We start from the raw sequence: 13,692 nt of genomic DNA on the forward strand, positions 1-13,692 counted from the left end.
AACAAGGTGTGACGGTCGTTCTGATGCTTGAAGAGTTTTTGGAGGGCGCCATATTTGTTTTGCTGACTCTGCAAACTTTTGTATTTCAAAAATAAACTAGGAGCTTGTTTTATATATATATATATACACACACACACACATCACTGATGCTCAGGGTTCTGATAGTTTGAGATCAGGATTTTCAGACTGCCATCAAACAGTTCTAACTGCAGATAATCTGTCACTTTGGAGCACAAGGCGATCACGCCTTTCTTTCATTCATGTTCAACATACAATCCTCTTGCAAACAACATACATCAACAAGTATGGCCTCATCACGAGTGTGGTGATCGAACGCTTCTTACTGAATGTCCATAGTGTGAACTGATGTGTCATCACCAGGATGTCTTCTAGATTCCCAGGTTTTTGCAAAAGGTTTGTTAAAAAAGGTGACGATTTGCTCCCAACAACGAAAACCCACAGGCATCTTGTTTTGCTTTAAGGTGAGTGACAAATGAGTCAAAGGCCTCACATGGCTCTGCATGTGAAGTGAAACGTACCACTGTGTTGGAGTCACATTGGTCATCTGGCAGTTTAAAAATAATGTCCTTGTGTAAAGGCTGACAAAGGAAATACAAGACCTTTCATGCAGTGATTAATTTATATAAAAATAAGTGCAGTGGCTCAAAGTTTTTCTTAGAAGCCAGCTGTCTGCACTGCCCAATGCTGAGGCTGCCAATTACCAAGGCTGCCTAGTCTTCACTTCTCCTCGTGCCTCTTTCTGCTACCACCCTTCACTGCCCATCTATTTATCTCACACTTGAACTTTTCATTCCTGCCTTCATTTCTCTTTCTCCATCTTTCTGCTTTTCTCTCTTCTTCTGAGTCAAAGTTTGATTATGGAAAATAAGACACAGCCCCCAAAATTATTGACAGTGCCCAATGCCTTTCATGCACTCCTCATCTCTGATACCAATAAGAGCTATGAAAATATGAAACTCCTTGATCCAACTGGTCCAAAAATTGCATTCCAAATGTGGAAGGCCACATCTGAAGCCAGTGTGTCTTTGGGAACACTTTTGGGAAGGGGCATATTTATGATCTGTCTGGGCTGAATTTGCGTCATTTTTTTAACGCAAATTCAGTGCAAACTTAACTCCATATTTATATTTTGACGCTAGACCCGTCTAGCATGAAAATATTGGACTTAACGTAATTTTTTGGATGCGTGAAACCTCCTTCCACTAATAAGATGCAAGGTAGGCGTTCCCGTCCAAACAATTACTTTAAGCCCCCAGCGCCTTATTTATCCTCTCATGCAAAAATGGTTCACGGGGGGGGCTAAATAATGGTGCTAAGGCTGCTTAGCGCCATTATTTAACGCCTGGGTTAGGACAAGCATTAGGGGACCTGTGGACCCATTTCCATGGTCAAACACCATGGAAAGAGCCCACAGGTGCCCACCCCAAGCCCCACGAACACCCACACCAGAGGTACACCAGAGGATGGGGGCACCCCATCCCAGGTAAGTATCTTAAAAATAAAAAAATAAAATGCTATTCGGGATCCTGAAAAGGGCCCCGCTATATGGCACTGGGTGCAATGGCCATGCCCAGGGGACCCTTGTCCCCTATGCTGGCCAATGGGGTGGTGGGCATGACTCCTGTCTTTTATAAGACAGGAGTCATGTGGTATGGATGCTTTTGCATCAGGAAATGACGCTAGGCAGGTTAAAGGCATTTCTTTGCCTCTAGCCATCCTAGTGTCATTTTTTTAGGCAAAACCCCTTTCCCTGTACTGCCACCCCCACCTGACTAACGTCATTTTCACAGACGCTAGCCCACCCTTTGCGCCGGCTTGCGGGATTCCATAAATTTGGGGCCTGGCTGGCGCTCTGGAGTGACGCAAGCCAGCGCTATACTTTTTGACGCAAAACTGTGTTTGTGCAGTTTTGCGTCAAAAGTGCAGTTTTGCATCAAAAAGTATAAATATGGTCCTTGCTGCTGCAATACCGATAGTAGACGATGTCCCATGTCATTCTCTTCAGCTTGGGCGCAGCTTAACAGAAGGACCATCTGAAGAAAACATAGATATGAACTGTAGGCCGGGAGTGGTAAGTGAACAGCACCAGCACTAGTGGAGAACGAACGCCTCGTCGCCACTGTACTGCCCATTGTAACACTCAAGCACAAAAACTACAACCCAAACGTAATTAACTATTTGCAGGAATCAGATGTGAGCTGTGGAATCTTCAAAAGGCTTCTTGGCTCATGAGATAAAACAGAGGGGTCTCGCTGCCAATGGGAACAGGACATCATAGTGAAATTCATCACAGCCCATGATGAAAAACGCTAGAAAGGCCGCATCACTGCTAGTTCTTGGAGAAGGAAGGGGCAGAATAGTGCCTCCAAACCTGCATATTTGGGTGGGTATTGAAGCTGGGGCGACTTTAGGTGAGTACTGTTGTTCTGTACTGAGTATAGTCGGAACTGTACAACATCTTGTTTAAAAAGAAAACTCAGAATAAAACCAAACTGTTTCAGGAGCCGTGTTTAAAGTCTCACTTCTTGACACACTAACGCACCCTCTGTGTACTTAGCATCTTCCTACAGACATGCTCACCAGAGTGTGCGCTGCCCTCTCCCTCCAGACATGCTTCTGTAGTGACCCACCCTAGAGGCTGCTCAGCCTGTCCGTAAGACATGCCCCATGTAGCGTCCAGCCACGGTTAACGCTTGGCCGTTCTTGAGACATGCCCCCCAGACTGCTCATTCCAGGAAATGCTCTGTGGTCTCCTCAAGGTATGACTCGACATAACCCCACAGCAGGAGAGCAGGCTACCATGATGTCCATGTTGTGAGCAATGCCGCTTCTTCTCACCAGCCATCCAGGGCTCCACACAACGATGGGGGTGCATCCCTGCTTCTCCCCTGACCCCCAGGTTGAGTCTCAGCAGGTGAAGGTCTTTGGATTACCAGTTGCTCCCCGGGGCGGCCCCCAGTTTGCAGCCGGTGCACAGTGGCCTGGATCTCAGGGCACAGGGACAGCAGATCCTGGTATGTGGTCTCCATCACTGCCCGGCACATCACCTGCACGGCCTTCAGCGCAATCACGCTATCCTCGACTCTCTCTCCAGCAGAGACGGCCTGCATTCTCCTCTCCACGACCTCCCACAGGCTGCATGGTGCCAGGGCGCTGCTGTGGCTCAGGGCCCTCTGCAGACAGAGCCGTAGTCCTGAAATGAGCTTTCCTGCAAGCAGAAGAATGACAGGCATCAACACCTTGCCCTGCTGGCACAAGTTGCATACATAGGTGGGGGTGAGGTCTCGGTACACTGGTGTATCACAAAACATGCATTATATGTGCTTGTGGCTTAACAAAAGTGGCTTCTAGTTTACAGAAGGCAAGTCCCAGGCAGTGCAAATATTGTGGGTTCTATAATCACTAGCTCCATATTAAGGGACACAGTTCAAGACCCGGGCATCAGAACTCACAATGTAATCCACAGCCTGCTCCAAATGACCAGTTATTTCAGTCTTTCAACCATCACCAGGCTCAGACAATCTGGATTCGGATTTGTACATGTCTAGAGTTCCACACTTGGGAATGCCATAACTGTATATCTATGAATACGGGGGTGCCCGTCTCTAAGGTGAGACCGTCCCAGCAGCAGTGGTTAACTTGTAAACAAGTAAGCCAGGGCCCTTCTTAGGAGGCATTGCAGCTTGCACCACCCACTGCCCCTGCCAGCGACAGTACCAACACAATTACTAACCACCACACTCCGACAGATGTGACAATTTGGACTATTCCCGGCACCCCAAAGCTATAAGAATGGCTTGGGTGGCAGGTATTGTTTATTTTAAATGTATATTGAATAATTAAACTGTTGTTGTGCTCATCCCTGAAATAGACAAACAGCACCACCATGTGATAGACTGTTTTAACTGCCGGTGTTGAGAATTAAGTGCGGGTGCCGAGTACTGCAAACCTGCGGCTCAAATTAAGCACTGCCCAACAGGCACAGTACCGGGGAAAGTATCCTGTCTCTGTGAGCGGAGACTTCCTCAGCACACAAAGGGCCAGCGACGTAGACCACTGGTTGGCTAGTAAAATAAAGCAATACTCTGAGTTCAGTAGGCCCCGAGGACTTTAGGCCACGATGCCACTGTAACTGCTGCACAATTGATGGTTACGGCCCTTGGCGGGGTATACTGGCTCAGAATCACGGTCTCCTCAGGATAGACACTCCCTTGGTACCCGGGCTCTGAACAAGACGCCCTCGGCAAGCCCATTTTTGGGGTCGGTGTGCTGTCTTTCATCTGAGTTTATATGCCCCAGGCCTGGACCCCACTCAGGGACAGGAATACCTTTTATGGAATGACCAATAAACTACGGCCTTTACTCTTCCAAACTAACAAGTGTGGCCTCAATTATTGGGATGAGGGTTGGTGACCAGGTTGGGGTCCCACCACTAACCTGGCACAGCACATGAGACCCCCTCAGCAGACACACTGAGATGGGTCAGGGAGAGTGAAGCAATGCGGGGCCCTCAAGACGACTTATTAATATATTGCTTGCCACATTAAAGGCCACTCACATGCCTGGGGGTAGAAAGCTGCAACCATTTAATGGGTGCCATATTAATTACTATTTTAAGGATGAATGTTACCAATTCTTATCATTTTTTTTCGCTCGGCAGCCTCAACGAAGGTGGGGTGCGTTAGCACGAGCAAGTACAAAAGGGTAGAGCACTGCCCCCCCGGAAGGGGCGCCACAGACGCTGTTGTACTGCCCCCTGCACGGATCTCACTGGTACCTAAAGGCATCTGCCTAAACTCTCCCTGCCCTGCCGTGGGTCGGTTCTCTCGTACTACACAGGGTACACCGAAGTTCAGGTGTAAACATCACATTAAGAAGTCATTTCTCACGCGCAGATACCCTCCGCCCGGTGCCACCCTGTCGGGATAAGGTCCAACACCCACTAGAGGCCGTGAGTCACCCAGCCTCGCCCTCTGCTACCCTGAGATCTTGACCCCTCCTAGCAACAGCGACCAACTGAAAACAGTGAGATCAAGACCTGCTGAGGGGAATAGCCCGCCTTTCAGCAGACACATTCCGTAACACCTCGGGGCTGTGCCGTGCTGCGTGCCTTTCGTACACATGCGCCTCTTTTACTCCGGACCATCCTCGGGCACCGGTACCTCCCACACTTAGGGCCTAACACACTGGCACCTTTGTACACGGGTTACTCTCATTCACTGGCACCAAGTTTGAAATGGCGCCCTTCGCGCGCTGCCCCTTCATACAGAGGCATCTCATGTAGAACACCTGCGCCCCTTGGTATTCACCCCTTCTGCACAGGGCTACCCCTCGTACAACCCCTTCCACACACTGCCGCTTCTGTCTTGGCACCTTTTGTCTCTCTACCTCATATACCGGTGCCCTCTGTTAACTGGTGTGCACAGGATACTGAGTAAACTGGCATCCTTCATGCACTGCACTTTCATTAAAAGCGGCCCCCACCGCACGCATCGTCGATGCTGGATTCTCACCTAGCGCCAGGTTCTCGGTTCTATAGCTTGTCGGCGCTCTGTGGATTCCGCCTTCTTCGTATGATTCCGGTTCGTCCATCAGTAACAACGCCTTTAGTAAAAACATTTTGACAAAGACAATATAGTTGGCTTTCGTTTCATCACACAATAACATGTCCATAGACGGAGCAATAAACTTAAAGACGTGCACACACACATAAACTGGTTTATTTACAGACATCCACACAAAATCAACCCTACCAGCGTGCGCCCACGCCCACCCAGACATGCAGTCTACCATGTACGCAGACCACTAGTCCTACAGGCAGCTGCGCACACCGACCAACAGACTCAGCACACAAACCATTAGGCATACAGCCTCCCACCCACAGGGACCACAAACCTGCATGCAACAATGCACACAGAAGAACACTTGACATGTAGCCACAATTCAGGCAGATGAGCGGGGGCATGGCCACCCATCCACACAGGCCACCAGACATGCAGTCATACAGACCCCTAGACCTGTATGCACTCAGACCAACAGACATGCAGTCACCAATGAACACAGACCAACAGAAGTACAGGAACCCATGCACAAAGACCACGCACACATAGAACATCCTGCCAACCATGCACACAGACCAACATGGTATATGAACACGCACCTATATAGACCACCAGGCAGGCAGAAAGCTGTGCAATATTTTCAGGCACACAAGGCACCAGACATGCAGCCTACCCTGTACAGAGACCATGAGACATGCATGTACCCACGCACACAGACCACCGAATATGCAGTCAGCCATGCATACACCACATACAACGCAGTTGAGCATGGATACAGACTCACAAGCATATTAACAACCAAGCACACATGCCATCAGGCGTAGTTACATTTGCACACAAGCCAATAGACGCACAGGTATCCCTGCCCACAGACTGCTAGACCCAGGCACACGGGCCACCACACATGCAGTCATCCACGGAAATTGATCAGCATGCATATACGTAGACACAATTGCACACTGACCACCAGACATGCAGTCACCCATGCATTGAGACAATAGAAATACAGTTACTCATGCAACAGACCATGCATACAAATCATTAGACGTGGAGTCAACAGGCACATATGTTAAGAAACGTGCAGGCATCCACACACAGAGACCACCAGACATCAAAATACCCATGAACATAGGCCAATGCAAATTCAGAGTAAGAGAGAAAGAGGGAGGGGAGAAAGAGAAGGGGGGAGGAAGACACAAACATATAAGCACATGACAAGACAGAGAGAGGAAGGATTAAACAGATGAATGAACAGTTAGATGCATATTGGTTGCTGGGGAGTTTCATGCTCCAGGTTAATGTAGGATTTAGCCACTCTGTGAAGAAAATCAATCCACTGTTGGTGAAAGTAGCAGAGGGCCAGAGACCATTAAACCTTTAGAGAAATCAAGTCTATCAGGTGAAAGAGGACTTAGGCCTGCCATCCATCACGTGCCTCTTTGGGATAGTCACCTATTGGTACCAATGCTGTTCATTTCACATGCCCGTTCCATCCTTGGCTTATTTGCTATAAACCTTCAGACGTGGCACTGGAATGTATTACCTCTTTCTCCGTAGGAGTATTATGTGTCAACTGTAGGGGCACCAGGCTACTCCATGTGCACTGAACGACATACATACAAACTCGGGCTTTCCTTTTACAAATCATAGTTGTTAAGCATACGAATCCAAATGAAATTAATACTCCAACTTCCAGAATGCAATATCTTTTTAAATAAAAATTCAAGCCATAGCAACACTAATTAGAGCATGAAGATGGACCTGGAAATCTCAAATTAACACTGCGGTTTGTATGCAGTACCTATAACAGATTCAGGTGGTCCTTCTGACTTCGGCGGTCTTTTCCTAAGACCGCCGAAGCTGTGGGCGCCAGAAGACCACAAGTGTTGGTGGTCTTCCGTCTGCCATATTACGTGTACTGAAGGATTTCCGCCACAATTTGGGCGGGAATCCTCCAGTAGTCGTCCTGGCGGTCAGAGGTGCAGAGACGGTTCCACCGCCGGCCTCGCCCTGCCAAAAGGACTCCGCCAGCCATATTACGACCTGTAAATCGGCCTGCCGGTGTCCTGATGGCGGGGCGCTGCTGGCAGTGGGAGTGCCGGGTCCCGTCCCCTCAGGGAGGAGCACCTTGTCAGACAAGGTAAGTGTCCTCCAGAAGGGGAGGGGAATGGGGTGTGTGAATGGATGTGTGTGAGTGTGTGTATGCGTGTCATGAATGGAGGGAGGGGGAGTATTTGTGCATGCGTGTGTGTCTGTGTGTAAATGTGGTGATGGCGATGCATGTGTGGGTGAATGTGAATGCTGGGTCGGGGTGCATGTGTGCATGCATGTAGACAGGGGTGGAGGTTGTGTGTGTGTGTATGTTGAGGAATGGAGGGGGTGGGGGATGGAGTGTGTATGTGTGTCAATGGGGTGAATGTAGTGAGTGCATGTGTGAGTGGGGGTGTTGGGCATGTATGGATTTGGGGGGGTGTTGCATGTGTGTGTGCACGTGAGTATAAGGGTGTTGTGAGTGTGAGTGAGTGTCAGGGTGTGCATGCCTGTGGGTGCGTGCTTGTATGCGGGGGATGGGGTAAGTACGAAGATCGGGGTGGGGAGTAAGTAAGTGTATGTGGGGAGGTGGTGGTAACTACTGGGAGTGGGGGCGGTAGCCTTTCCGCCAGGGATTTTGTGGTGGTGCTACCGCCACGAAATCCCTGGCAGAAAAGGGAACTCGTGATACCACCGGCTGTATTGGGTGGACCACCGGGTCGGAGATGCTTATCTCCTGCCCGCGGGTCCGAACGCCCTGGCGGTAAGCATGGGAATGTCACGGTTTGGCACAGGCCAAACCGCCACACTCGTAATGTGGCGGTCTTCAATGCTAGCCCATCGACGGTGAGACCACCACCACGGCCCTGGCGGTCTTCGGACTGCCAAGGTTGGAATGACCACCTCCGTTTTGTAAACTAAGCACATATGTGGTATTTACGATGTCAGCAATTCCACTTCATTTTGATTCTTTGGCTAAAGTTTCTTTTTGGGATATCGTGCCAACATTTAAACATCCATAACAAATGCTTTATTGTTTTTTTTTTAATAATCTTATTTTTAAAACGTTAGTGGCCGGTTTATATTGCTCTACAGACTTGAAGATCTTGATGACCATGTAATAAATGTTTCTGTCATTAACAATGAGCGGCTAATTCGTGGAAATCTACATAAATTATTTTTTGCTCTGGCATGGGCACATGTCCGTACTGAACTAGAGTCATTCTTCCGGACGGAGGTCCGTTGGGGACTGCTCCAAGGTGGCTACTCGAGCAGCTCAACTAGTTTTAAAGTCCAAACAGTGTTCCACAAAGACAGGAAACAGGATTCCTTTCCAGTAGGTAGTGGGCTTATTTTAGGGTGACCAGATTTTGAAAACCAAAAACTGTGACATTCAACAAACACAAAAAGGACTTCACTTTTACATCACCCGAGGGGCACAGAATGACGGAGATAAGATCGGGCATCAGCATAGAAACACAGGCGCCGAGGCACTAAAGAACTAAAGTAAGGCCAACTTTTAAACCCAGCCTCACGGATGTTAATTCAACTGTATTCTGGTAAGAGTTGATAACTGGTCCTGCTTTGGAGCGCATAAAAAACTGCCTCTCTTTGTTTTCCGTTGATCCTCTCTAAAATCCGGGGCATGTGCTGAATTTGTCAACATCCCCAGGCCAGCGGCAAACGCTGAAATATCCAAAGAGCTCTACGATGCCTGCAACCAGGCAGGATGCTATCCTCCGTCGGACTGGAGTCCTGTCCTCAGGTAGGCAGAGATTTGGGCATAGGTCGGGACAGGTATCCCTATAAATCCTCTGCAGGCGAAGATTTGTGGGTCTAGATACTTAACAGAAGACAACTCAGAGTAAGGAGTGGAAAAGGAATACGGACAAGAAAGTAATGGCATTTTGATGGCATACAGGAAAGGGAAATGTTTCCCGCAGAAGTCATCAATACTCTCCAATAACTGCGAGAACAATTTGATAAATAATCTTTATTTTTACTCATTTGCTGAATAGTAGTATAACATGTTATGTAACTTAATATAACTTTATTTCATTTGCAGGAGTCTTGGATCCAAATCTTTAAAACTTCAGTAATGTATTCGAATGGCTGTAATCAGGCCAGAAACATTGATTTCTGTGCATCTAACTTAGAAAGAGGATCAGGTGGGGGTGAAAGCCTCCTAGCTGCTTCTGTTGCACAAAACCACCAGAAAACAGTAGTCACTAGTGAAGAAGCATGTCTCATCATCCACGCTTCATAACAAAAGCACACATATCACCAGGCTTGGGTGGTCCTGTGTACAGTACTGTGTATTACTGCATGACACCTTGCTGTCTAAGCCTAGTTACCCTTCTACCGACAAGACCAGTCTGATGTTAACACTGCTGCTTTGGAAGATACGGAAATGCCAGTTTAGAGAACATACACGGTCAAAGACTGGTTTGGCGAGTCACAGACTACGGCAGAGATAATAAAACCGAGCATCATTAAAGCAAAAAAAGCACGGAGGCTCACTGTGTGCATGTGGGATTTCCTGAAACCATAAATGAACACATTTATATATATAAAGAGTTACCTCATTAGGTGTTCTTAGCCGTCCCACTGAACCCTTTCTCTCACCCCTTCTCCATCGCTCACAAATTCTATGCTGAGATTTGATTGTAGTTTTGTAAACATTATATAGCCATAATGACTAAAATAGCGAGTTATTTACTAGTCCTAGCTTGACACATGGGTGCCAATTGTTCTTGAATGTTCCAGGGCTGTGAAAGGTTCTTCGAATCCCCTAACCCAGCTTAATCTAAGCTACATCTGCTAGAATAGACCCTCGTGTTGGCCCACTGAACTTGAGACTTATGGAGGCGGACGGGGCAAGAGGGTGGAGCTCCAATATAGTTGACCTGGCGTAGACCAGCCTTGTAGAGGGGTACGAGTGTGTTAATGGGTACAGAATAACTGCAAACAGCCCACCCACTATCAGACACATAGACAAGCAACAAACATATGCAGATGTAGAAGATATATGGACACAGTGACTATTCTTGCAAGAGAAAAAGTGAACATGCAGGAAGTAGACGGGTAGGAGCAATACAGGGCCAGGGAATGTACCTGGACCGTGGCGTTAATTGAATTCAGGTGCTCGAGCTGAGCCGCCATGCTGTGTAATACCCTCCAGCAAGCAGGCAGGGCCTCATGGTCACCAATCAGCAGGGCCCTGGAGGTCATGTGCCTAAGACAGGACGTAAGAGCAAGTTGAGCATCTGGTGGAAACCCACAGAGTGGCGCCAAAGCTAAAGAACTAGGACAGGGAAAGAGTGCACAGAACCAAGAACTCTACAGCAGAATCAGACAGTGTCTCAGAATAGGAAGAGACAGAGCCTCGTAGCAGGAACAGAGACAGAGCCTGGGACCAGTGACAGACAGGTACCACAGAATAAGACCAGAACAACAAGAGATCACTGGACCCCAAAACAGGAGCACACAGGGACCACAAAACAGAGTGGACAGGAAACCCATATGGAGGAGCACAGGAGGTCCCGAAATAAAAACTGACAAGGACCCGAAAAGAGGAGCAGACACGACACCAGAACAGGTGAACTGGAGGCCTCAGAATAGGAGTGTACAGCGACCGAAGACATGAAGCAGAGAAGGGACCCAGAATGAGAGCACTCAGACCGTAGAACAGGAGTGCAAAGACACCCTGAAATAGGAGCATATAGAACCCCAGAATGGAAGTACTGAGGGCACCATAGAACAGGAGACCCAAAGACCCCAGAATAGGAGTAAAAGGGACCCAGGATAAGAGCCCTAGGGACTTCAAAACAAAAGCCTAGAAGAGCTCTAGAAAAGGAGTCCAATTGCTCTGGAGTAGGAACACACAGAGATTCCGTAGTATGTGGCCTGTGGGAGGGTGCTGAATTGGAGCACAAGACCCCTTGAGAGCGGAGCCTAGACTGCCAGGACAGGAGGCTCAGTGACTCCAGGAGCCCTGTGGACCCGATAATCAGAGCCATAGTGAACGCAGATGAAGATCCACAGTGTTCATATATTGTAACAATTATGTCGCACTTAATACACCCATGTGGGGCACTGAAGCGCTCACCTACATGGGAAGCAAGCTAGGCCATGTACAGTGCGCAGTAGAGTGTTGTCTTTGTATTTTGAACCTATGTGGGAAGTATTTCCATATTTAGCGTGATGATCACCAAGGTGAGGTGCTGTTATCACGTGATGGGATGCAGCGCTTAATAAGAAAGGTGAAACTGAGTGTTCCGTATCCAGGTAGGATAGACAGGATGTAGAAATGAGAATACTAGGGGCCCCAGAGAGATCATTCCTTGACAGAAGACCCAGAGTAAGAGCTAAGGAGCCCCAGACAGGAGATCCCAGAATAAGAGTCGGGGACATGTGAGGAGATGGAGGGAGGTATGATAAGCATCAAGAGGGAGGGTGTGAGGGGTCAAGGGGAAGATGGCAGTGCCAGGGCTAGAAGGAGGCGATGTGACAGAGATGTAGTTGGCAGGAAGGTGACAGGAGGTAGAAGAAGGTGCAAAAGTGAAAGTGTCGGGGGAGGGGAGTGAGCATGTCACACTATGACCGGACTCCTACCTGCACACGCTGAGGAGGTCTCCAGACTCGAAGTCCTGACTGATCCAGGTGGTTAGCTGTGAGAGGGGTCTCTGCAGGGCAGCGCTGCTGATGAGGTCCACTGAGAATCCTGTCCGGATACAAGGGAGTTTTAATACAGACGTCATGTTCATTCTATTCTGGACAAATTCTGCAATTCATGTTCTATCCTGAGCACACTCTGCCCTGCATTTGCTGCTATTGTTGGAGTGTAAACATTATTAATACAAAGTGTGACATTAAAATATAGTGCGAAATATACAATAAAAGGTTGTTTGAAAATTGTGTACTAATAAATAAAAACGTGTAGCTGATATGGTGGACACCATAAACAACATGCATAAATATAAAAATAACTGTCTAATGAAAATGTATTTTGTTTATTCATAATTAAATGTACTGAAAAATTAATTTTAATATGTACTAAAAGTATTAATAGTTTAAATATTATCAAATGTTTTATTCTTCATGTTTTAGCATTGGTTTTCAAAATACCTCACGTTTTAGTAATTTTCCAGAGGCAATGTTTTAAAAGTGTTAACGCTGCAAATAATGTTTCTTTATGCATCATGTGTAACTTGCTCACTGTGGAAAAGTTATGTGCTTATGTTGTAACGTTTTTCTGTCTTCATGGGATGAGATAATGTCTACCCAGGAACAATAGTCTTCAGTGCTCACGCATAACCTGCAACAATTGTATTCTGCTGCGGAAACTGGTGACTGCAGTGAGAGAAGATGAGCCTATAGTAAATGTAGAAATTGAAGAAAACATACTTCTGGAACGTGGAGAAAAGCTAATTGGTTCTGACCTAAACCACCCCATAGACTGGCCAATAGAAACGTAGCTAGTTGCTTTCTATGGATTTAATATAGCAAAACTGAGGGAATGTAAGTTCAGATTTTCCTTTACTCTGCTAGTGAAATGATGTGTTCCTGTTTCTTAGCTCTTTGCCTATGATTCTTTGAGTTCAGATGCACTAAGGCCAAACATTACTGAATTGTTTCCTATTATGTCATTGCCCAATGAAGGCCAGAAGATGCTCCACTGATGAATTTAGGGGAGGTATAACCAAATGTGTATTTGTCTTTCTTGCAGATTTTTATGTTTTCTCTCTTTAGAAAACTGAACCGCTACTTTTGGTTGGTGCCATAGTCAGATTTTTTTCAAAATTCATTTTTGTCTTCTTTTCTTTTGCATGAAGCCCAAACATACTTATCGAATTGGAGTAATAGTTAAGGATGCCAAAATCTAAATCCGACTGTTTCATATAAATTGATTGATTGTTAACAGTTCATCTGCGATGAATAAATGTATTCTGCGTCTATCACTCATCTGTTATTGTTGTTATTCTGCATTGTGGTCCTTGAATGTTTAATGATAAATATTCTGTCTGGGTTAAGATTCTTTCGAAGATTTGGGCAACCTGTATTGTTCCTGTAAGTATAT

The 13,692-nt window shown here is 46.9% G+C and overlaps 1 protein-coding gene across 1 annotated transcript in view; it reads right to left on the reverse strand.

The window, feature by feature from the left end:
* Positions 1 to 2,530: 2,530 nt before the first annotated feature.
* Positions 2,531 to 13,692, reverse strand: part of LOC138292090 (uncharacterized) — a 148,691-nt gene continuing 137,529 nt past the window's right edge. The window contains exons 18-21 of the mRNA XM_069230466.1: positions 12,228 to 12,336; positions 10,728 to 10,848; positions 5,535 to 5,625; positions 2,531 to 3,229 (exon numbers count right to left, since the gene is read on the reverse strand). Coding sequence (XP_069086567.1) covers positions 2,856 to 3,229; positions 5,535 to 5,625; positions 10,728 to 10,848; positions 12,228 to 12,336 — 695 coding nt within the window. The 3' untranslated portion in view covers positions 2,531 to 2,855. The remainder of the gene's footprint in view (positions 3,230 to 5,534; positions 5,626 to 10,727; positions 10,849 to 12,227; positions 12,337 to 13,692) is intronic.

Source organism: Pleurodeles waltl, chromosome 4_2 (genome assembly GCF_031143425.1).
Source record: "Pleurodeles waltl isolate 20211129_DDA chromosome 4_2, aPleWal1.hap1.20221129, whole genome shotgun sequence".
NCBI classification, from domain to species: Eukaryota; Metazoa; Chordata; class Amphibia; order Caudata; family Salamandridae; genus Pleurodeles; species Pleurodeles waltl.